At 34.4% G+C, this 24,472-nt stretch overlaps 3 protein-coding genes across 9 annotated transcripts; 2 read left to right on the forward strand and 1 right to left on the reverse strand.

Moving 5' to 3' along the window:
- Positions 1–1,070: 1,070 nt before the first annotated feature.
- On the forward strand, positions 1,071–6,613 carry LOC121777067 (PH, RCC1 and FYVE domains-containing protein 1-like). 2 transcript variants are annotated; one of them, XM_042174200.1, is made up of 9 exons: positions 1,071–1,425; positions 1,991–2,077; positions 2,264–2,353; positions 2,494–2,580; positions 2,662–2,766; positions 3,000–5,051; positions 5,140–5,286; positions 5,522–5,877; positions 6,229–6,613. In XM_042174200.1, exons 1-9 carry the CDS (start codon positions 1,393–1,395, stop codon positions 6,386–6,388), a joined length of 3,117 nt encoding a protein of 1,038 aa, XP_042030134.1. In that variant the 5' UTR covers positions 1,071–1,392; the 3' UTR covers positions 6,389–6,613. The 2 variants fall into 2 exon arrangements, with proteins under 2 accessions (XP_042030134.1, XP_042030135.1); XM_042174201.1 differs by lacking the exon at positions 2,494–2,580.
- Positions 6,614–6,897: 284 nt separating this feature from the next.
- Positions 6,898–10,992, forward strand: LOC121776533 (putative E3 ubiquitin-protein ligase XBAT35). 6 transcript variants are annotated; one of them, XM_042173699.1, is made up of 11 exons: positions 6,898–7,025; positions 7,193–7,371; positions 7,824–7,938; positions 8,479–8,559; positions 8,666–8,754; positions 8,864–8,955; positions 9,139–9,220; positions 9,507–9,609; positions 9,691–9,905; positions 10,018–10,694; positions 10,818–10,992. In XM_042173699.1, exons 2-10 carry the CDS (start codon positions 7,324–7,326, stop codon positions 10,666–10,668), a joined length of 1,476 nt encoding a protein of 491 aa, XP_042029633.1. In that variant the 5' UTR covers positions 6,898–7,025; positions 7,193–7,323; the 3' UTR covers positions 10,669–10,694; positions 10,818–10,992. The 6 variants fall into 6 exon arrangements, with proteins under 6 accessions (XP_042029633.1, XP_042029636.1, XP_042029632.1 ...); XM_042173702.1 differs by having other exon boundaries at positions 7,193–7,285; XM_042173701.1 differs by having other exon boundaries at positions 6,923–7,285; positions 9,691–9,744; positions 9,820–9,905; positions 10,024–10,694.
- Positions 10,993–11,067: 75 nt separating this feature from the next.
- Positions 11,068–19,999, reverse strand: LOC121776532 (phosphate transporter PHO1-like). Its single transcript, XM_042173696.1, has 15 exons — positions 19,566–19,999; positions 18,465–18,554; positions 17,707–17,947; positions 16,357–16,699; positions 14,438–14,486; positions 13,805–13,876; positions 13,475–13,604; positions 13,247–13,367; positions 12,913–13,162; positions 12,545–12,649; positions 12,415–12,459; positions 12,158–12,310; positions 11,710–11,988; positions 11,479–11,615; positions 11,068–11,398 (listed from the first exon to the last, which is right to left on the reverse strand). Exons 1-15 carry the CDS (start codon positions 19,803–19,805, stop codon positions 11,308–11,310), a joined length of 2,346 nt encoding a protein of 781 aa, XP_042029630.1. The 5' UTR covers positions 19,806–19,999; the 3' UTR covers positions 11,068–11,307.
- Positions 20,000–24,472: the final 4,473 nt, after the last annotated feature.

Raw genomic sequence — 24,472 nt, forward strand, 5'->3', positions numbered from 1 at the left:
GTCCAATAGGGGAGGCCCAATCCAAGCCCCATAGATCCCTAACCTAGCCCATACACAAACTCTATAAATAGGGATGAAGGAGGTGTGACATATATACATAACACATGAAGTGAAACCCTAGCCTCCACACAAGGAATTTTCGGCCATCTCTCTCATAGAGGAATTCGAAATTCCTCTGTTGTGTGTTCTTGGCATTCTTGTCTTCTCCTTCAAGATCCCTATAATTTCTAAGAGATTCCTCCCGCAAGGAATTTAGATCTAGAGTTGGGTCATAGGTTAGAAGATCATTGGCCTTGCAATCACATTCAAGCTTCAAGATCTACACGTGGAGAAGTAGCAAGCCACTTCGATCTTTGAAGAATCATAATTGTAAGTATTCAACGACATAATTTAATTCTAAATTATGTGATTAATTGCGCAATAATATGTCTATACATGTTCAAGCATGAAATTGAATCGTATCCACATAATCTCCTAAATAGATTCTTTTGCGAATTTATTTAATTTGTATTTTCCGTTGCGATATCCCCAACAATGTGTAGTGTGTGAAATGTGTGTAGTGCGAGAAATGTGTGAAATTTGTATAGTGTGTGTGTAGTGTATGAAACGTGTGATATGTGTGTAGTGTGTGAAGCTGTGAAATATGTGTAGTGTATGTGAAATGTGTGTAGTGAAGCTATCTAATTTTATGACTATTTGGAATTCCAATTTTCTACTTTTGATATGGAATTCAAATCATGGAATTGAAAATTTTGGAATTATGATTCAATTCCAATTCAATACATTGTTGTGATATCAAACAACGTAATTGGAATTGAAACCTCCAATTTCAATTACATAGCTCCAATTCCAAGTTTCCAAACACACCACACGATTTCTTCAAAATTACCAATTTTATGAATAGAATGATCGTGCTCTACTTCATAGACTTGTAACTTGTCACGTTGTATTGAAATACACATCTACGATAAAGTATAACTACTTCGCGTAATAAATCGGGTTTGTGTGTGATTTAACAAATAAGCGCGCCAAATTCGCATCTGAATTCCCTTCGTAATCTCATCTCTCTCTCTGATGATCACCAAACTCTCCAAATCCATTTCGAAAAATTCTCCAAACGAAATGAATTCCTTCAAAATCCTTGATTTCTGATGGCGAATCTTTGTGGTGCGCTACTGAATTTATTGGATCATTGTAAAAACCAAACCTGTCAAATCCAAGTAATCCCACCCAAACATAACAAATCTTCGCAATAGGTTGAATCGATTTCTAGGTATTTCATGATTATCTTCAGAGGAATAGTGCATTCGCATCATCTATGAAGACGACACGGATGGTTGGGACGACAGATAGGTTTGTTCGGTGGATAGGGCGAGATTTGGTTCAGATGGAATGGCAGATCCACCTAGCTTCGACAATGATCAGGTAGAATGACAGTCTATATCCTCCTTCGATGAATCATACTGCAACTTCTTAGAATGCGTTTTGTGATTGTTTTATTTCTCCTAATCCTTAGAAAATAGATGATGTTATTCTTAGGTTTCGCGCACGAATATCATATGCAAACGTGGTTACTCTACACATAAGCTGTTCGCATCACAGAAATCATGATTCACAGGTCCAAATGCATAAAATTCCTAGACGCTTGGACGATGTGAAATTTCAAACAATGAGAATGTAGCTTGTAAGACAGCCTAGATTGCTTTACGTCAGAGTAAATTGGTTAGTCACTCGAAATCGAATTAGAAGTTAAACTATGTTGTCTAGGATCATACATTTTTCATGATTCATATAATGAAAAATACAAGAATAGAATTATTAAGAGTCATTATAATATTTCAAATCCAGAGGATTTGGTAAAGGCAGTGCTTTGGAAGTTCGTCCTTCTTGATTGCGTATCGGAACTTGGTTCAGTGTTTCTTATATTACTAGATACAAAGTGATTGGTTGGATGCTTATCTCCTCATGCCATTTTATGTTTTCCTTGAAGGCACTCATTCTGTTGAAGAAAGGAACACAGCTAATCAAGTATAGCAGAAAAGGGAAGCCTAAATTTTGCGCATTCAGACTTTCTCCAGTAAGCAATTAGTATCACTTTTTGTTGTTTTACCAATTCACATAATTCTCCAACCTCCATACAGTTTCTAGCTTTCATTCTAAAATGACAAACCAGTTTTACTTGATCATCTATTTACTTACTCTTATCTTTGAGAATTAAGTTGAACGAGAAAACCCTTTGAATTTGAGTTTTCCTTGTTTCCAGGATGAAGCAACATTAATATGGTACTCGCATGGATCAGAAAGGAAGCTAACGCTATCTTCTGTTTCAAGGATTATTCAAGGACAGAGAACTGTGAGTTGCTCTTTTCAGGATTAGGGAGTGTATATCTTGTTAATGAGTTATGATTATACTACCTCAACAAAATCATTTATTACAGGGAGACACTGATTAATTGAGAATGCTGTTTTTGATTGTCCTATATCTCAATATAGCCTGTTTTCAAAAGATTTTTGCGTCCGGAGAAGGAGTACTTGTCATTTTCATTGATATATAATAACGGCGAGAGATCTCTCGATTTGGTCAGGATCTATGTTTTGTTTTAATAATTGAAGTGGAAATTTATTTTTAAGACTCACCAGTTCTGTCTCCTCCTTTGACAGATCTGCAAGGACAAAGTTGAGGCTGAAATCTGGATTGCTGGTCTGAAATCTTTAATATCAACTGGCCAATCACGCAGTAGGCGTACCAACAGCAATGTTAATGATGTAATTTGGTTAAAGCTCTTTTCCGTAGAGTTATATCATTGTTGCCATCTTTTTTTGATAATTTTTCAGAGAGCATTGTTATGTTCACTTTCAATATGGACTTCCATAAATTTAACAAAGACGCGTGAGGCTATCTTTTTCTCATAAATCTTCAAAATCTGATTTGAGTTAATTTGATTAATCATTCACTACAGTTCCATTGTCACTGTTCTGATTCACATGTGTGTTTTCAGTTGCATGGTAGGAGTGATATCTCTCAAGATAGTTGTGGATTCGGAGCACTAGATTGCACACCGAGTGCTTCTCGCAGAGTGTCCACCAATTCTCGAGATAGTAGCGTCAGTTCTTCAAGCTCACACGTGGGTTTTGAATTTGCTAATATGCAAAGGACAAGTTGTGCAGATGGTTTCCGGGTAAGTGTCTCGAGTAATCCTGGTTGTTCAAGTCTGAGTTCTGGACCAGATGACATAGAATCACTTGGTGATGTTTTTCTCTGGGGAGAGATCTGGTCGGATGGAGGGGACACAGACGTAACTGGAAAACCTGTTCCAGTAAAGGTTGATGTGCTGACTCCGAAACCATTAGAAACAAATATAGTACTTGACGTGCACCAAATTGCTTGTGGTGTTCGGCATATTGCTCTAGTTACAAGACAAGGTGAGGTTTTCACTTGGGGTGAAGAATCCGGGGGTAGGCTGGGTCATGGTATCGAGAAGGACTTCAGTTGTCCTCGACTAATAGAATTTTTGGCGGTTACAAATATTGATTACATTGCTTGTGGAGAGTTTCATACAGGTGCAATCTCTTCATCCGGTGATTTATACACCTGGGGTGATGGTACCCACAACGCGGGGATTCTTGGTCATGGAAATGATGTTAGCCACTGGATTCCCAAAAGAGTTTCTGGACTTTTAGAAGGCCTTCAAGTTCTGTCAGTTGCATGTGGTGCCTGGCATTCAGCACTGGCCACTTCTTCAGGAAAATTGTTTACATTTGGCGATGGAATGTTCGGAGCTTTAGGTCATGGTGATCGGAAAAATGTACCTTTCCCAAAGGAGGTCAACTCATTGAGTGGACTTAAAGCTATTGCTGTTTCCTGTGGTGTATGGCATACTGCTGCTATAATAGAAGTTAGTAATCAGTCTGGATCAAATGTTTTGTCTAAGAAGTTATTCACCTGGGGTGATGGTGATAAATATCGATTAGGTCATGGAAACAAGGACACCTATCTTACCCCAACCTGTGTATTTTCCCTCATTGATTATAACATCCAGCAGATGGCATGTGGCCATAACATGACCATTGCCCTCACAACATCAGGTCATGTCTTCAGTATGGGAAATAATGCATATGGTCAGCTGGGCAATCCTCAATCCGATGGAAAGGCTCCTTGTTTAGTACAAGACAGATTGGTAGGAGAGTTTGTCGAACAGATCTCCTGTGGCGCAGATCATGTTGTAGTCTTCACTACAAGAGGTGACGTATTTACTTGGGGAAGAGGAGCCAACGGAAGACTAGGACATGGAGACACTGAAGATCGAAATGTTCCCACGTTGGTCGAAGCACTTAAAGACAAGCATGTGAGAAATATCTCATGTGGATCAAATTACACGACGAGTATATGCATCCATAAGTGGGTGTCTGGAGTAGATCAGTCGATATGCACAGCTTGCAAGCAGGCTTTTGGTTTTACTAGAAAACGACGTAGCTGTTATAACTGTGGAATGGTGCATTGCCATAACTGCATTTCGAAGAAGGCAATGAGAGCAGCTCTTGCCCCTACACCAGGGAAACCTCACCGAGTGTGTGACTCTTGCTACATGAAACTTAAAAAGTCAGCAGAGACCGGCACTTCATCAACTGTTATTCACAGAGCATCTGCTACTCGTCGTTCTCGGACAAACCGAGAGAAAAAAAGGTCACGGGTTCTGCTCCCCTCAGCCATGGAGCCTGTTAGGTACCTCGAGATCAAGTCTGGAGGTGGTGGACTGAAGGCTGATAGCTATTCCGTTGTTCGTGCATCGCAAGTTCCATCGCTTGTGCAGCTGAGGGATGTTGGTTTCCCAAGTTCACTCAGTGCTCTTCAATATGCTTTAAAGCCCGTTAACATATCATCATCACAGCCTCAGCCACAATATCAGTCCATTTCAAGGCCTGCTTCCCCATACTCGAGAAGGCCCGGTACTCCACCTTCTTCTAATCCAGTATACTCTAGGGGTGTTATTGATTCTTTAAAGATGTCAAATGATATATTATCACAAGAGATTGCCAAATTGCAGAACCAAGTATGGTCCCTCATCCTTACAATGTTGATTGTCATACTTTGGTTTGTAATTTCCTCTAATATTGTTCGTTTCCATCACATGTCCTCAGGCTAAGAATTTAAGACAAAACGGTGAAACTAAAGAAAAAGAAATCCACAAGTTAATGAAATATGCAGATGATGCTACTCTATTGGCTGCAGATAGATCTTTTAAATGTATCAGAGCAACGCAAGCCACCAACACCATCACAGCTGAGGTACTCAATCTTTGCCTTTGATTGTCCATTTTCACAGGAGATTTTTTTCATTTTTATATTTAACTTTTTAACTATTCCTTTCCAATTGTTAAACAAAATCAATACTCCTTGTGTCCCCGCGCGCGCTCTGTTTACCCCTTGATGATTAGGTTTCAGATTTTTTTTACCTTTGCCATACTTAACATCCTCATTGTATTAATCGCGTGCATGTGTAATCGTTCTTTTTATTTTCCAGATGAAGGAGATTAGAAAAAAATTGCCCCCGGAGATATCCGAGGGTGATTTTTTCCAAAACGTGCACGCTGAAATCGAGTCTCTTCTGGAGACAATACGTATGCTAGTATCTGAAGACAATTCTACTTTTCCAGCATATCAAAATCATTATGAGAATACAGCATTGCGCGGTGAATTAGCTGTTTATTCTGCTACTACGGCTACACGTCAACCCAGCTCAGAAAATGTCCCAGGGACTCCAGAATTTGCTCAAATGGAGGGACAAAGGGAAGTTACCGAACAATTTGAACCAGGTGTCTATGTAACATTCATCCAACTTGCAGATGGAACCAAGTTATACAAGGGGGTTAGATTCAGGTATGTTGGCATTAGACTCTCCCATATTACAAAATTGCATGTTCGGCAAATATGCACTGACAATGTGGATGAATATTCATGCACTGAATTCTTTTTTTCCCCTACTATAGCAATCTACAAACTTTGATGATTTTCCTTGCTAAGTCCCATTAACAAATCATCAAAGTTATGAGAATTAGCTTTATTGCACACATTAAGCATTTATGCTTAATTTTGCTACCTATGTTGATGATTATTCTATTCATGGAGAAAATTTTGGTGAAAAAATCTGCTATAAGCATGCGAAAGAAAACTGAAATTGTGTTGCTGCATTGTTCCTTACCACTTGACATGGTTTGAATTTCTCTATAGCAAGCGAAGATTTGCCGAGCAGCAGGCAGAAGGATGGTGGAAAGAAAACAAGGATAGAATGCTAAAGAAATACATTCCTAATAAACGAACTAGGCCATCGTCGGAGGCACTTCCAACTCTAACCGATCAAGATAACCCGGAAGCGCACGAAACAAACTAGGCGCCAAATCTTTCGTTCTATATAGTTATGTTAGATTTTATAGGGACTAGTTATACAGTCTCATTCATGGAAGTGCACTGATACCTAAAGGAGAGACTAATTGGTGAGACGAGGTATAGCATACTAGATATTTATGTTGATCTCCTTTTAATTCACATTTTCGATGTAGGACAATTACGTGTGAATATTTCATCCGTACTCCTCTAGTAAATTGAACATTTCTTTGATCAATTCATGACTATTCCTTTTTCGAGAAATATTTTTAAAATTTCATTTTCTCTAACCCAAGAATATAAAACATAGATATAGCTAGTCCTTCAATCAGATTATTCAAATCAAATGAGTTTCACTTTTTTCCAAAAATGATGTAAAGGAACACAAAATTCAATAATGTGTGTTTTAGACTGTGCTGACTTAATTAATGAATAAAAGTAAAATATTAAAGTCTCAGCTAACAGCTATATTAATAATAATATTTTAGTAGAGACGAAAAAATGATAATTTTATGATATTAATGTTCATGCCAAAGTAATTAAAGCAAAGCCCTACTGGCTCAACAAGCTTCGAGAAGGACTTGAATGAGAGCTTTCAATCCCGCGTTTAAACGTCAGCTTTCAAGAAATTATCGCAATTAAGAGTTAGCTCATTCAACTTTCTTCTTTCTTAAGTAATCCTTTGAAATTTCCATCTACTTCCGGTTTTGATCCCACTCTTCAGAGTTCCACAGCAAACTGAATTTGTTCTTGTTATTCCGATTGTATTTTGATATTCATCTCACCTTTTAACTGAATATATATGGGGCAGAGGCAATCAAAAGATGAATTACTGTACCAGCAAGCAAATTCTGGAAATATTGAAGGCGTCAAAGCGCTCCATAGAGATGGTGCCGGCCTTGGGGTGATTTTTCAGTGATTTTCCCCTATTTTCAGGATGTTATGTGGTTTTCACTGTGTGTTGTGTTGTGTTGTGCGCAAATTTCACTTGTGAGTCGGTTTTATTGGATATGTGCAGGAGAATTAAGTTTTTTGTTGTTAAAGTTTCAATTTTAGGTCATTATCATCTGTTACACGTATGCTTGTGTGAAAAATGTTGTTTTGTTTTATGATTTTTCTTTGGTGAATAGAATTGTGTTCTTCACTGAGTGGATGATCATTTGAAAATTACAGAGGCTTTCATTTTTGTACCGTTTTATTCCATCATTTTCTACCAGAAACATTTATGCTGAGAATGTATTCGTCTGTAGATATGATGGGAGTTGGTATTTATCCCGGAGTATACTGTAATATGTTTATCGATGCGAGCATTCGTTCTATAAGAGGAGCACTAGATTTCTTTATAACCGTGTGTTAGATATTGTAAGGCATGGTATTGTGGAAAACATGTAAAATGGCTTGGGCTGATTTTTCCATTGATTAAATGGTGATTGTGGTGGCAGTGGGTTGATAAAGAGGGGAAGACTCCACTCATTGCTGCTTGTATGAATCCACAGCTTTTTAATGTAGCCAAAACATTAATTGAATTGGGTGCTAATGTCAATGCCTACCATCCAGGTATATTCCATACACCTCCAAATATCTATCACTTCATCTTCAATGTTTAATGTGTGTCTTGATTTTCTCTCTCTGTGTTTTCTCATACTTCTCTAAATGTACTAGTTCATTTCTCAGGGGCAAGGATCTAGGATTAAGTTGTACAAAAATGGCAGGGTGAAGAGAGAATAAAATGTTTGGAGTCAGTTTAAACCTTAAAGATTAAGTGATATGCCACCCTTCACAGCTAGTAACCTATGATTAATGGTTATCTTCTGCATGGTTTTGAATGAGAGAAGGAAGCAACAAATTCTGTTTTCGACTCTGACTCTCCCACTATGTAATAGGCTGTGCTGATTAACTCAATAGGAATGACTTTACATTTCACTCACTGCATTTACCTTTTATTAGGATAATGAAAACTTTTTTATATCATGCTCATTTACCTAGTTCCCCCTCAAACATCTTGTAATCCCTGCTGCTTCATTTTCCTTATTTATATGTATCTGTGTATTTGTTCTGGATGAATTGCTCTTCCTAAGTTGTTTTTCCCTCCTTAAGGTCCACATAATGGAACACCCCTGCATCATGCTGCAAAAAGAGGTCTCGAGCAGACTGTGAGGTTACTTCTTTCACATGGAGGTGCATACACTTTGTAGTCTTCAATATTATTGGAGTTGCTAAAATATAATTTTCTTTTCTTCCTGTGTCCTTTTCTTTAATCAATCCATACTATTGCAAATTTCAGCAAATGCACTGCAAATGAATGATTATGGCCAAACCCCTCTTGATCTTGCTCGAGCCAAGGGGCATGCTAGTGTTGTCAGAGCAATAGAGGTACCTTCTATCTGCTTATTACCATTTCTACAGAGCTGTTCACTCAAATACACTGATATCGCCTTCTTAAGCAGGATTCAAATAATCTTAACCTTTTTATAATGCACAGGGGCATGTATGCTTATTCTCTGGTTGGCTGCGGGAACTTTATGGACCTGGCTTTCTAGAACATCTGGCTCCACAGTTGCTTTCAAGAAAAATGTAGGTGCAATGCTCATATTACAAACTAATGTGATTCTTTTAAAAGAAATCTTATGAAAGAAACTAGTTTGTGGATGGTCCCTTTTTTCAGAATGTTGCCCATCTTTACTCTAGGCAACATGATCAAGTTACTTATCATGGCAATCTCATTGTTTTTACATTGATATATAATAATATATGCAGATGGGTGGTTATTTTGCCTATTGGTTCCCGGAAACTGCACAAACCTTTCAAGTTGGAGCTCGTGATATACTCTGGTGTACAGGTTCCACACTGAAATTTACCAATACTGTAATCTTTTTAATGTCCATAAAAATTCTCAAAAAATGTCCATGGTGTATTCATTCATCTGCTTAGATCATTGTTAACTCGTAATTTCCTCATATACACACCCAATCCAGCAAAATACACACAAATAAACACTAGTCTGTTAAAGCAAATAATTAAGAAGGGTTTCCATACTTCAAATTGAGGAAGATTTTTTATATTATGTCAATCACTACATATCAACAAATCTTCTGTTCTTCACGTTCTTCTACTTGTTTCATCAGGAAGGCCAACCACGTACAATTATTCCACTCTGGAAGGCCAATTTAGAGGAACCTAATTGTAACCGGCCTGATCCTGTGGCTATAATATCTAATATTTCAAGAAGTAAGTTCGTGACTATATTAAATGTTTTACTATCTATTGAGCTATACTAGACAGGTAATCAGCTTTTATCTTAATACATAGTCAGGAAACACTGGAGGAGAAAGCGAGCAATAAAGGCCTGCCAAATGCCGATTTGTAAGCACACTGAATTTTATAATCGTTGTAAGTACTCTCTTGGATGGGTTTCAGTCTTGCTTCCTGGCTTTGCAGATTCTCGTATCAAACTCGCACCTTTACGTGATAGTGAAAAACTGCACCTGCAGCGCTTTTGTAATGCTTGCAAAGGAATTCCTCAGGTATAATTTTTTTAATGTATTTTTATGTGGATTGTTTGAATTTTGAGTAAGTAGACCAACTGCTGCTATTTCAAATTCCTTTCTTAATAATTCAATTTATTGGGTTTCAAAGAAACAGGTGAGGCATCCGTATATTCCTTTCAACAACCAAGTCCCTTCTGCTCCTACTGTCTCGATACCAACTTTTGAAGACGAAGAATTAGCTAGGGCAATAAATGCCTCCCTTGAGTCTTCCCCACATAAAATCCCACCAAACATGGATATGTATGTTGGATCTGTTACACACCCGTCCGCAAGTCCAGCCAACGTTGTAAACAGTTCCGATCACACAAAGAGTTATGCTAGTGAGGCTTCTGCTAGCCACACGGCATATAGAAACAAATTTGGAGTTCAGGAAGCTGATCCATCTGACAATCCTGCAACTCCGAAAATTTCTTATCCTGTCACTAGTCCAACAGCTCCCGTTGCACATCCAGCAGGTAAAGATGATGGTCCAATATGGTATCCGTCAAATGACATGAGCCCTGTCCATGCATCTTCTCCCTCTGCAGCATCCACGTCCCCAAGCAGTCAAGAAAATGGCGAAGATGCTTCACATTCATCTTGTACAATATGCCTGGATGCTCCGGTTGAGGGAGCTTGCATTCCATGTGGACACATGGCAGGATGCATGATGTGTTTGAATGAGATTAAGGGCAAGAACTGGGGTTGCCCTGTTTGCCGCACCAATATTGAGCAGGTGGTACGGATATACGCTGTCTAGGGCTACTACTAAAGAAGCCCGTGCTGGTAAGTTTCACGTCATTTTTTACTTACGTGCTCTGTGATTTAGCTTCTTATAGTTTCAAGTTTCATTTCTATTGTTTGCTTGCTGTAATGTTCGATTCTTGTTTTCTGTATCTTTTTTTTCAGAAAACTTGGTTCCCTTTTCCAGCATAAAGAGAGGGTTTTTCCTTGAGGTGGATATTCATCTCTTCATAAGCATATGGTTTGTAAAATATTCCTAGCAAAGCTGTTTAATAATTATGTGATGATGATACTCATTTTAACCTTAAAAGTATGTATAATATTTAAATTTTTTTGCCTACATTACCATCTCCCATCATTTTTCTAGACTTCCAACTATGCTTTTTCTAGATTTTGAGAATGGAGACAAGTAATGTTTGTGCAGTAAACTGATTTATTGGCAACTCAAATGATGAGTTTACAGAGTCATGAAGCAAAAAATAGAAAGATACATTTATGCTGATATTTCCCCATAGGAAAAAGTGCTCAATTTACATTGTCAAATATGATTTTAACAGATGTGGATTCCTTCATTCACAACCTCTTAATCAATGAATCTTTTCAGTAGCTTCTTTAACATCTCTTTCCCTCAAACATATATACTTTCCTGCAAACTTCAGCCATCAGAATCCATCCCAGAGAATGGCAGAGGAACTGTCTTCACTGCTCTAAACTTCCCAACATTGTTGAGATGCTCATTTTCCAATCTATGTAAATCAATCACACAAACCAAGTCAATAATTATAACATCACTAATTTCATCAAACAGAAGTGCTTCAATATTCACCTGTAGTAGTTCCAGTGGCCGCGCCGGATGACTTCCAACGAAGCGAGCATAAAGGCGATGAGACGCGACTCCAACACCCCGGGTTTGTATTTCATCACAGCCTCCACCCATGCCACTCTCAAGACACAGTTCAATCCCTTCAAAGAAATAAATAAACACATTTTTCATATGCTTAGCAAAAAAGTGAAAAACTATATCATCATATGATGAAATCAGGTTCAAAGAACTCACAATGGATGCATAGTAAATGCTTCTCTTCTTGAGCAAGAGGTCATCTCTGAGCCATGGGTTCTTGGAGTTGGCATTGAGAAGCCCCCAATCCTTGACAAAGTCCCAATAGAGTTGGTACAATGTAGCCACGACAGACGTCACCAAAACCACCAGCATCCATGCCTGCGTGGGCTGCCTGGCGTAGGTCAACCTTGCTCCGGCCGCCACCATTGCCGAGACATACTTGCCGAGGTTAGCAAGGTGGTCCACGTTACTCTCATCGAACCATCGCCTCGCGCACTGCATAATATCATAGTTAATAATAGTCCTGTTTTTCCATTTTGTGCATCTGCAAAAATTAGTTCCTCTTCCATTTCAGGTAACATGGCCCACCAATTTTTTCACTCTCTCCTATTTATTCATCTTCAACTTATAATACTCGAATATCGATTGATAGATAGATAGATACCTGCATGGCTCTCCAGTAGTAGGGAGCGAAGGAGATGACATAGGCGAGCTCTCTATACATCTTCCCGGACTTGCAAGTCTCGTAGCGATGAGTCTTGAAGCTTCCGGCTAGAAAATAGCATGCTGCTGATTCCATATGCCTTAACAACGGAATCTGTTTCCAAGAATGCCATATTATAAACCGAACAAGAGAACTCATTCCAAAATACCAGTCTATTTTATAAAACCAACATGGAACACTAGAGTTAGCAAATGTACCTGACTAGTGAGTTGATCAGCCATGAAGAAGTCTACCATCAAAACCTACAAATATATTATAAAAGAAAATTGAGATGGAAATTCCATAGTAGTATAAAATGAAATGAAACTATTTTTCATAGGAAGCAACCTTGTAAAAGGGGGAGCAGACTATGTTGCGGATGACTCGGATGAAGCAGAATCTGGTTGGGCGATAGAAGATATTCAATGGGCAGATCAGAAGCAAAACACAGCTCTGAAATCATAAATCATAATTGGTTAAATTAAATGAAATTGGGATACTTTACATTATACAAGCAACCAAACTTATTTTTATACAACCGTTACTAATATTCTTAAAACTTTGTGATTAAAATATCAAATTACGAAAATACCCCTGATTATTTTTAAAATTTGTATGGAGGCCCGTGGGCCTCCAGACCTTTCGCTCGTGTCACGGGCCTCCAGATGTTAATATGACTTCGCTCGTGTATATATGTGATAGAGAGATATATATACCAGCAAGAGGATACCGGGGATGATATCGACTTGATGGGGTGAGAAGCCGGCCGAGAGCAGGATGAGGTGGACGACCATGGCGCCGACAACGGCGGTCATGAGAGAGGTGCATATGAGGAATGCATCTCTATATTTGAGGGCAGTGGAAGGCAGGAATTCAAATATGAAGTTGTAGTTTATTCTTGTTTTCTTCCACATCAACAAGTTGCATCCATACATGAACAAATGCAGGCTCACCAATGCAAACATGCTGCATTTCCAATTATATTTAATATTAGTATATTATCACGAATATTATTAAAAAATAATCATAGGAAAAAGATTGGACCCAGACCTAAAAATAGGGTAAACAGTGTCGATATAAGTGGCTTCTGTTCCAGCCGTGTACATACCGCTCAAATGAGCCAGTATCGCGTAAACACTAAATAATGTCACAAATGTGCCCGTGAACAACCCTATACACATATCAAAATCAAATGAAAATTAGTGAAATTAATAAAAGCAAGTTGAGAATAATTAAATTAGTGATTGATTGATTGATTATTTAATTAATTAATCTCACCCACAAAAAAGGTAACCATGTGTGAATCTTTCTGCTGTTGGGGTCTCAAAAATTTCATTGCTTTTTTTCTGTCACTGTTGGCAAAGTGCTGCGTGAATAAGGACTCCACTTCATCCATATTTCTCACCACCTTTGCTTTCCACAATGTAACATTCCATTAATCACTATTTTAATTTATTTCTTACTCACCCTCACTTATCCCACTACCAAAAATTAATTTTCATATTTATATAAGTTAGTGGGATTTAATTTATTGACTCAATTATGTGACATTATAATGTTTATTTGTCAAAATTAGAATAATTAACCTAATTTAGTGATCATACGTACCTTATCAGAGCTAATGAAATGAGATCTTTTTACTACTTTGAGGTAGCTGGCTGAAGCTTGCTGATTAGTCACCTGATCAAAATATATAAACAAATTAAAATAAAGAGAATTGTGGTAATTTAATTTAGGTAGATTTCGAATGTCTTTGTGTCCCACAATTATCATAATAATTAACAACACAGCTAGCACTAATCACTTGGATCCAAAAAAAACACACTGTATTTCACAGCTTCTTTAGCAATTCTTATTTTGAAATCAAATAAAAATTAAACTCAATTTGCAGGAATTTAACAAATTTTCAGAAATCGTATTTTTAGTGTAAAACTCAATATTAATTAAAAATAAAGAGAAGAGGGATAACAAAGATAGAGAAATGAATTAGTCATAGGAATAAAAATCACTAATTTCTCAAATTTAACTAATTAAATAATACTCCTAATAATCTTAACAAGTAGTATAATTTTTACTATGAAATACTAAAATGTTAATAGAAACTATAAAAAAATTTGTGCCCAAATAAATACAGAAAAATAGCTATAATAATTCCTGATTAACAATCACAAAGTAAAACTGTTAACTAACAAGATCTAGAAATTAAAATTGGGGAAAAGGAAAAAAATGAAAAATTAATACCTTATCAAATTTCTTGAGGATCTTTGTAAAGGCGACCATATTCAGCGAACTGCATGCCACAGAATACTAATTCGTTACAATTTCATGTGGAAAAAATGAAAAAATTAATTAAGAGGGTATTCTAATTTATATGGGTGTCTACATATAATAATAACACACTAATTCTTGAAAGCTTCACATCTATATATAGTGACTTCAATTTTCACACTCAATCTTACTTACTTTTCTTCAAACATGTATTACACGACTTCATGTTTTCTTCGTTTTGTTGGCATGCAACAAAGCATGAAAAAGCACACATTTCTTTCATTTTGAAGATGCAGTTATTTTGGGGTGTGAAATATCATGTGTTTCTATCAAACAAAATTGTTTTTTCATTTGTGCAATGTTAGGCCATATTTGCCTACACACCTAGGCGCACAAATGTGTATAAGTAATATATACACTACTAGTATATAGGAAATTCCGAATGATCTATAAAGGAAATTCTCAACTCCAATACGATTCTGAATTGCTACCTTCAAACCAGCACACGACACAAATGTATTAGCAACACAATATAATAATGATTGACACAACACGATAACATCATTGTAACGACCTGAACATGATTCACACAATTAAAACTTGATTTACGAGATTAAACTTGATTTTCATGATAAAACCTGATTCATTCAAACATGAAATTACACAAATAAAATTGAATTTTTAAACCCGATTTACACAACTAAAACCTGGTATCCTACGACTAAATCAAAATTTTAAACATGATATACACGATTTAAATCTGATTTACATGAACCTATAGAAACTCGACCCACACAATTTAAACCTGATTTACATGAACCTAGAGAAAAAAAATACTAAAGTATATTTTTTTAAAAAGATAATAAAAATTATAGGAGCATTATTTTGTGAAATGGTTACCCTAACTCAAACAAAACCAATCAAATTTATGGGGTTCTTTACTGGTCAACACGATGAAGATATGAATTCAATAAGATTTGACCTAAACTTATTAATTTTATGTGTATTTGTGTTGACAGTTCCATGTCAAAAATTGTGAGCCATATGTATAATTTAATTGGACCTTAATTAATGGCCCATCCATTGTGAATGCTTTATACATATATTAAGTGTGTTATTAATACTCCCAATTTTTCTATATGGAGAATTTGTTTAATGAATGGTTTATTGATGTAATGCCAAAAAATAAAAATACATTATAAAACTTGACACCTTAATTAAACTCCTCCATTGTGCATGCTTTTATATATTACGTGTGCTATTGATACTCCCGATTTCGTAGAAAAGAGTAATCTAATAATTCTTGAATTAATGATTCATCAACTACCAATATAAATTGTGCAATGCTTATTCTACACATCGACAGCCAAGCAGAGCAAACCAGCATTAAAGTTAATAATCAGAAAATAAAAACAAAAAAGTACAGTTCTATTAGTCTAAAAGTTTATGTTTGAAACAAAAATTATAGACTAACCAAGTCCTATCATTTTCTTAAATAGAGGTGTAAAAAGCAATCTTAAATATACTTTTTCAGTCTCACGTTAACTAAGTCGCATTTTTTTCGAAGAGCACGTAGGAAAGTGACTCATTTCTTCTTTTACCAATAATTAAATTTTTACTTTATTTTCTTGTCACCTATTTACTTTATTTTCCCTCCTTGTCACCTATTTACTTAATTAACTCACCTCAACTTAACCTTTTTTGGCCGTCACACAATAATTGCGTCATATTTTTACTCTATTTGTAATTAATTGTTCTATTTGTAATTATTTGTTTTATTATCTGTTGTAGTAGTAGTATTCTCTTTCCATAACTTACTAAACACTCATTCCCTAATTTTTATGCCAAAAAAAAGCATAAAATAATTGATAAGCATAAATATGTGTATGTACCTATAGGTTTTGAGCAAGCCAAGGCCTTTGTAAAGTTCCACAAATGCCCCTCTGATCATCTTCTCTGCACATTGAATCTTCTTCCTGTTGATGTATTCTCCACCCCCTGCTGTTTTCTTTGGGTTGTTAACTATGTCTTCCCAAAGCATCGACGTCACGGCTGCGATTGTCTTTGTCGGCGTCATTGCCGGAATGTCGATTCGCATCGCCATCTTCGGCTTCCCCTTCTTGTTCTTTCCTCTCACGGCCGAGTTCACGAAATTTATCCCATTTTTCTCAAGTGCAGCCACCACTTCGTCTGTTCCCGAATCGGTTGGGCTACCGCAATATTCGCTATCCCTCTCTGCATGCATACGTACGATTAGTGGCGGATCCATAACATAATATTTCAAATGGAACAGACCTGTTTAGTGTAAATGGTTTGTGGCCTAGTGAATGAATGGGAGATAAAAAAAGCTCTGTTGACTTTAATAAGGGTAAAATAGTAATTTCATCATATAAGTTTAGGGAAGCTAATTAAAACCAAATGGTGTCAACAGTGTTAAGTGCTAAAATTCATGATTAGAAAAAAATTTATAGCAAAAAAAGATGTAATAAAAAAATTTATCACAAAAAGATCTTTGGTATCTTCTTCTAAAATGATTATGCAGATCGGAAGCAGCCATGACATTTTCAGCCGATTCTAAGAAAATTAAATTAGAGGATCTAATTAAAATAAAATAATTTCAAAGATTAAAATTTATAATTATAAAAGAAAAAAATTGGTTCGAGGTGCTTCAGAGAGCCCTAGCACTCCTACATTCCACCATTGTCAACACCAAATTCACATTTTTAATTGTATTATTTTTATTATAATAATTTAAACAAATTACAATGAACAATTATATATGAAAAATATGATGACATGAAATAAGCATATTCAAAATATGCCAAGCAAAATATGATGATGTCCATGAAATCTTCTATGGTTTGTAGTAGTTACTAAAAAAATCACCCACCTAAAATATTCCTTCAAAATTTCCATATAGTACTTAGTGATATGTCGAGTAGGACTATAACTTAATGGACGCAACGCAACCATCATTATTTTTCTTTCAAAAATTCAATACTTTACAAATCTACACAATATTAGATTATATATATATGCTCCACATATTTCATTTTACAAGTTTTTAAACGTTTCATCCTTAGACTTCTCTATTACAAAACAGTCGATCGCACCATTTAGTGTCCCCTTAGTCATTAAAAACGCTTTATATTATTATATTTAATCGAAATATATATACTACACGATCTTTACATTTAAATTCATTTATCCATTCAGAAAAAAAAGAGAAAGACCAAACTCACCTGATGAGTCCGAGTTCCTGCCCAATGACGAACCGGACCGGGAGAGAAGTCCCGATCCGCCACCGGTTTGGCCGCCAAAATTTTTGCGACGACGGTCGGCAACGAGCCGCTTGAGGTCAAGCAAAATCTGGAGCTGCTTATTCAATATTTCCCCTCTTTCAAGAAACTCAGTCTCTTTGCTTTTGTAGAAATGATTCACTTTGTTAAGTTCTTCATCTAACATTTCGAAAAACACTTTAACCTGAAATTAATTACATGAAAAATTAGTTTTATTACTATACTAAGATGTTACTCTGTTAATTTAATATTAGTACTATATAATAGTCAAAACTATATAATACAGATATACATTTACCTTTACAGAATACTACCCAAATTGATCGATACCTTTGTTGTACAATTTTCTGTCTTCCACTTTGACCAGCTATTAAGTTTTCTATTTTTATACTAATATTTATGATAAAATAAAATATATATATTACGTCATCAACCTTAATTGACAGTAAAAAATAATTATTTTGTGATTAAATAATAATTAACTTTTAGTTAAAAATTTCCAAACTTGAACGGATTTATGGACTACAATTAAAAATTGTGTACAATATAAAATTAAACTAAACCACTAGTAATTAGATATGAAAATTAGTATTAGTGAAACACCAAGTAAGATACCAAAATGGAAAGAGTATCCAAGTGAAAAAGAGTTTAGCTAACAAATTAATAAGATTGAGTAAATAATTATAATTATAAATACATACCTCATGTTCTTCAGAAAATAGCTGATCAAGTTCAGTTTCATAAACCTTGTCTTCTTCTTCTCCGTCTCCGGTCGGAACTCTACTTTTGACCTAATATTACCGATTTTCAATTAGTCCAAAATCGAGGTGAGTGGTCCGATCGACATCCCTAATATATTAATTTTGTTGGCTCGAGTCCATTTATGTGGTTGTTATATTTGTTTCACTTTTTTAACGTTTTCTATCACTACGCATAGCGACAATAATAAACAGGTTTCCTGCTTTAAAGCACAAGCAAAACATAAACCGAAAAACAAAAGGCAACATTTTGTGATATCATATTTAGAAATATATCTCTTCCAACTTTTTTTCAACACAAGCATCAGAACGAAAAACATGCATCCCACTTAGTAAAAATTCAAAGGATATTTACTAAATTTATAAAGAAACTTTTTTATGAAAAGCAAAAGGTTGAATTATATACCAAAGGATGCCTTGATTTTTACGCATTATCTATTTATAAATATGGTAATAAAGAAAAATTTATATCTCCACGCAAATATATATATAACGAACTCTCATTTTCTGCATTTTTGTCGAGAAGATAGCTTCAAACCGCTAAAAAAGTAATATTTCAATAATGAGTAATACACGATGGCGGATGCAGAAAAAACAATTGGTCAGAGGTTAATAGTTATTTGAATCATGAAGTTTCGTCCTGGTCGATTCCAAAACTTTTAAACTGGAATATCAAATCACGAAGTTTCAATTTTTATACAATTTCTCCATCCATGCACAAAATGATGAATTTTGATGATTTTCAAAATGACGAGTTTCACTAAAACAACTATTTTTTTTCTTTTCTTATTCTACTGAAACAATATTGTTTTTAACATTACTAATATACTTTGATTTGTACACAAACGGAATAAATGAGAAAAATAGAAACTTCGTGATGTAATGTTCAGATTTCAAAGATTATGGGACTAACGAGAATTTGACCAAACTTCATGTTGTAAATGACTATTATTCTTTTTTTACTACGGGAAAAAAGATAGGGGGGCTTAAGCCCCTCCTTCCTCTTTACTGTGTCCGCCAGTGCATATGTGTATATATATATACCTGAATAATTTCACGGGCCTCGACATGGGCGGTGTCGCCAGCTAGTTTTCGGGCGAGGGCTCGAACGGGGTCGAAAATAGACCGACCGAAGTCATAGCTAGTGGGAGTGTTGGAGAGATGCTTTGGTTTTCTTGATAGTTTGATCTTCTTGACATGCTTTTTGAGCTGCCAGTAGTTGACGAACGCATCCTTCCATTCCGGAATGAGCTGAGCCTCGAGCTCCTTCGAGAACTTCACCATGTCGACGTCGCGGCCGAGGAGGAGAGGGGGAGAGATGAAGGGAGAGAGGCAAGCTTGAGAATTGAGCTGAGGAAATGTATAAATAGGAAAAAGGGGGTTGTGTATGGGGTGTTTTAAGTTCTAAATTCTCTAAATTCTAAGTGTAGGAGTATATATGCATAGTGTTAAGATTTTTTTACAGTTTGTGAAGAGAAGAAGGTATAATTATAGTTAAAGAAAAGGGTGGTTTGAGATTATTGAGATACACTTTAAAGTTTAATGGCCATATCTTCGTTTTCTTTGAGTGTGGGGAAGTAGTTCTATGTAGCATTCCACGTAAGAAAAAACTTTCTTTATCGCATTCTAAAAAACTTTCTTTATCGCATTCTTTGTTTCATGGGATTCTATTATGGGAAAGTAATCTGATTACTACTAATTATTATTATTTAAGTAAGGAGTACAAATTACTACTCCTAATTATTATTATTGTAACTACTATCATTGTTATGCAAATTTTAATGTGATTTTTAAATGACTAAAGTCTATTTTTGGTCCCCTACATTTGTCCTAAAAATCTTTTTGCTCTCTTACATTAAGTTTGTGACCTTTTAGTCCCAAACAATATGTTTTGGTCCAAAGTTAACCTTTTCTGTTAAAACTAACGGTCAAACGTGTTTGACAATTAATAATTTAATTATAAACTAATTAACATTAATTCAATATTAAAATTTGTTAAAATATTTTTTATTTAAAATAAAAATTAATAAATTAAAAATAAATTTACTTAAAATAAAAAATAAACTTAATTATAATCTAATTAGCTTAATTAATTAGTATTCTAAATTTACTTAAAATAAAAAATTAACTTAATTATAATCTAATAACATTTACAAGACTTCACCCAAAAATAACATGGAATATTGGTTAATTTTCGGGATTGTTCAAAAAAAAGTATTGTCTCGTAATGGTTATTTTTATTTTTAAAGGCCCGTAAATGTTACTTTCGTTAAAGTAAAAGTAGTACTATTTTTAAAATTTAATTTAGAATAACAATTAATTAAGTTAATTAGATTATAATTAAGTCATTAATTTGGTCAAACACGTGTGACCGTTAATTTTAACGGAAAAGGTTAACTTTGGACCAAAACATATTGTTTGGACCAAAAGGTTAATGTAAGGGACCGAAAAGATTTTTAGAGCATATGTAGGGGACCAAAAATGGTCTTTAGTCTTTTTAAATTATCAATTATATTTAATAACGGTAATATTAGTAGTGGAGTATTAATTATTTTCTCTAAGTAACATGAAAATTCTAATGTGCTAATGTTTAAAACTATAAATCATACTTTACGTTGCATTGTCTTATTGCTGTTCATATGAATCGAATTATATTCTCTACTGGTCGTTTTATTTTGTCTCTATAAAGCTATAACGTACTCCATAAAATAAGGTTAATTAGTTGTTAATCCAAAAATCGTACGCAAATTCCATTTTTCGCTAATTTATAAAGTTGGTGTATAAATATGCATTCCAAAAGAGAGTTTGCTATATATTTTAAAGTATTATTATTATTAGGAATGTTTATTTTCATGGTAAATTGTAGGAATGAAAATTTAATGTCTAACAAAGTAAATAATGGATTAGCCTATATTATTTTTATCGGTTCTTTTTACCATTGAAGTAAACGCTTCTTTCGAGAGTTACTATTAACTTTGATTTTTCTTATCAATTCATCCTATCACTTAAAATCCTTTGAAAATTAACGTAGTAAATTAGCTTTGAATTTTTTTACCACTTTATCCTTTCACTAATAGTAAACGCTTCCATTAGAAAATTGGAAAATTAAAGTAAGTGATGTTGATATTAGGGAGATATGAATGTGCCAAAATCATACGAACATGCTCAAGAGCATTAAAGTGAATGTGCATAATCTAGATCTATATTTTTTATGCAAAATAAAGCAAAAAAACACTATAAATCTATCTTTTCCATCACTTCCATTATTCTTTACAAATATAGATTTATATTCCTTATACATGCTTATATTTATCTTATTATCACATTTCTATTTCTCGAATAGGATAAAGTCACTCCTTCGTACCTCATAATATTGTCCATTTTAGCAAATTGTTATTTCAATCTCTTAAAACATTATATATTCCATTTTTAGTGACTACCTAACCTTATCACGACTATTTTTTATATTTCCTTCTCACTTTATCAACTTAATTACAGACTTGAAAATTCAAGTTATGACTTACGACTCACTTAATATTTAGCTAGCATTTAAAAATTAGTACAAAAAATAAATAAGCATTATCTTAAGGGATAAATAAAATAGTTTATATGGGGAGTATGTTGTAGATCTTATATATAATTGGAAATTTCACAAATTCTACAAGTATTTATTGTTATTGTTGAACACATTGGCTCCTACCAAAATTCATTGTAGCTACTAGCTAGCAAGTTATATTGGACGTGAATCCATATCTCAAAATTCAAAATGGAATCATTCTATGGTTTTAAAGCAGTCTACAAAGGGAATATTCTTATTTAAAATATTGTGCAACTTTAAAATCTCGAGTGCATTTTAACCACTGAAGTGTAACTTAATTGGATGTTTCTTTTTAAAATGTGTCACCGATTATTGTCTAACTATATTTATTGGAAGCCACCGTGTACCTATGTTTCGTTTTTAATTCTCTTCCAATTGGATTGAGTTATATTGAGGTATACTATTGATTAATCATCCATCTATTTTTCTAGGCTGTGAAGGATATAAGGCATCAATAATGCAAACACTATTTTTATCTCATCATTTTATTTTTATTATTTTATTATGGGGAGACATATCTTACTTTTTATATTTGTTATTAATTGTTCTTCGTTGAACTGATTAGAGAAAACATCGCCTCATCGATGTAGAAATTACCGACATTGTAGAGATCCATACAAATGAGACGCATTTGAAAGACAGAATGACATAAATATAGAGATCAATTGGAAAAAAATAATTATAAAAATTGAAATTATGTGGTGAAAACGAGTTGAAATGAAGAAATTAGGAGTATATGTGAAAATGAAAAAAATTAGAAAAGGGCTTAGCTAATTGAAAATTTGTAAAAAAAATATATTCAAAACCAGTAAATTTGAGTGTGTGCACCGCATGCGCCACGTGATTGACCGAGAGGCCCAAGTGGCAGGTTGTCACGCCCCTGTACTCTCCCCAAATGCACCTCACGTTGTAACGTGATTCTGACGACGTTGTGGATGCTCTAACATAATTTTTCTTCTCGGCATTTTTAGAGCAATACCTTTTTGTTAGTACCACTCAGGGGCGGAACCAGGATTTGACGAGAGGAGGGGCAAAAATATATTTATAATTAAATTTTGTTGTAATGAGAAACGGCATTTAAAAGAGAATTTAAAATAAAATTTTAAATTTGAAGAAAAATATTATGAGTATAAATTTTTGAAGAGGGACAAATGCCCCACTAATCCTCCAAGTAGATCCGCCCATGGTACCACTAGTTCAATAGAAAGTCAACTAGTGGTAGGGCATTGATGGCGGTATGAATACCCTATAAAATTTTTTCAAAATATTGTAATTTTTTTCTTCACGATATTTTTAGAGCAGTACTTTTTTGTTAGTACCATTAGTTCAATGGGAAATCAACTATATTAATGAAAGTTTACTTTTTGGTAAGATATTATTATTTGCAAATGATCATTACTTAAATATTACTATAAGTATATCAATGTGCGAATAGTATATGTATTAAATATTTTTTACTCTTATATTATTTATTAGAAATAAAACATACTACTAGTATTTTGTAAAATTCAAAGTATCAACTCAAACTTTCTAAAAATTATTTTTTTGAATTATTTTTGTATAAGTAGTTGAACTGAATTTTTAAAAATTAATTCATGCTAGATATTTTTATCGATGTCTTGTAAAACGGTCATTTTGAACAAAATCTCCAACTGATTCACTGTCATCATTAAAAATTTTTAAATCACTAATCTTTCTTATGTGATTAATTGATCATTTGATTAGATGTTATTTTCGCAATCAATTGATATATATGTGTATGCGTTTGTGCATGTGATATCATGAAATTAGCCCGTGAGAGTGAACCACTTTTTGTGATAAAAGTATATATAGACAATTATTAGTCAACTAAGCAATATGTATATCACCTATTTTTTGGTTTATAAAGTTTAATTTAAATACTGTATAAATCACATGACTCGCAAATTAAACAAGGTGTAACTGGCTCATACTCAAAAAAGTTGGTGTCGATTTTCAGACATTTGATCTCAAGAATATATATTTTCTGAGTTCAACCATTTCTCCGATAAATTTGATGCCGTATATTAGAATAGAATTTTAGTAGTCCAATCATATTATCACATATTTTTCCAATCAATTATAATTGAATAAATATGTTTTTTTCTGTAATTATGATTAGCTAGACTAGGACTGGGGAAAAACACTGAAATACCGAAATACCGGCCTTATCGTACCGAAAAAATATCGAAAATACCGAACTTTTGGTATACCGTGATTTTCGGTACGGTATAATACCTTACCGAAATCTTTCGGTAAGGTAACGGTATGAATTTTCATATACCGCGGTATACCGCTTCATACCGAAGTTCGGTATGTACCGTAAATTAAGGTA

The sequence above is a fragment of the Salvia splendens genome, chromosome 18 (assembly GCF_004379255.2).
Source record: "Salvia splendens isolate huo1 chromosome 18, SspV2, whole genome shotgun sequence".
Lineage (NCBI taxonomy): Eukaryota > Viridiplantae > Streptophyta > Magnoliopsida > Lamiales > Lamiaceae > Salvia > Salvia splendens.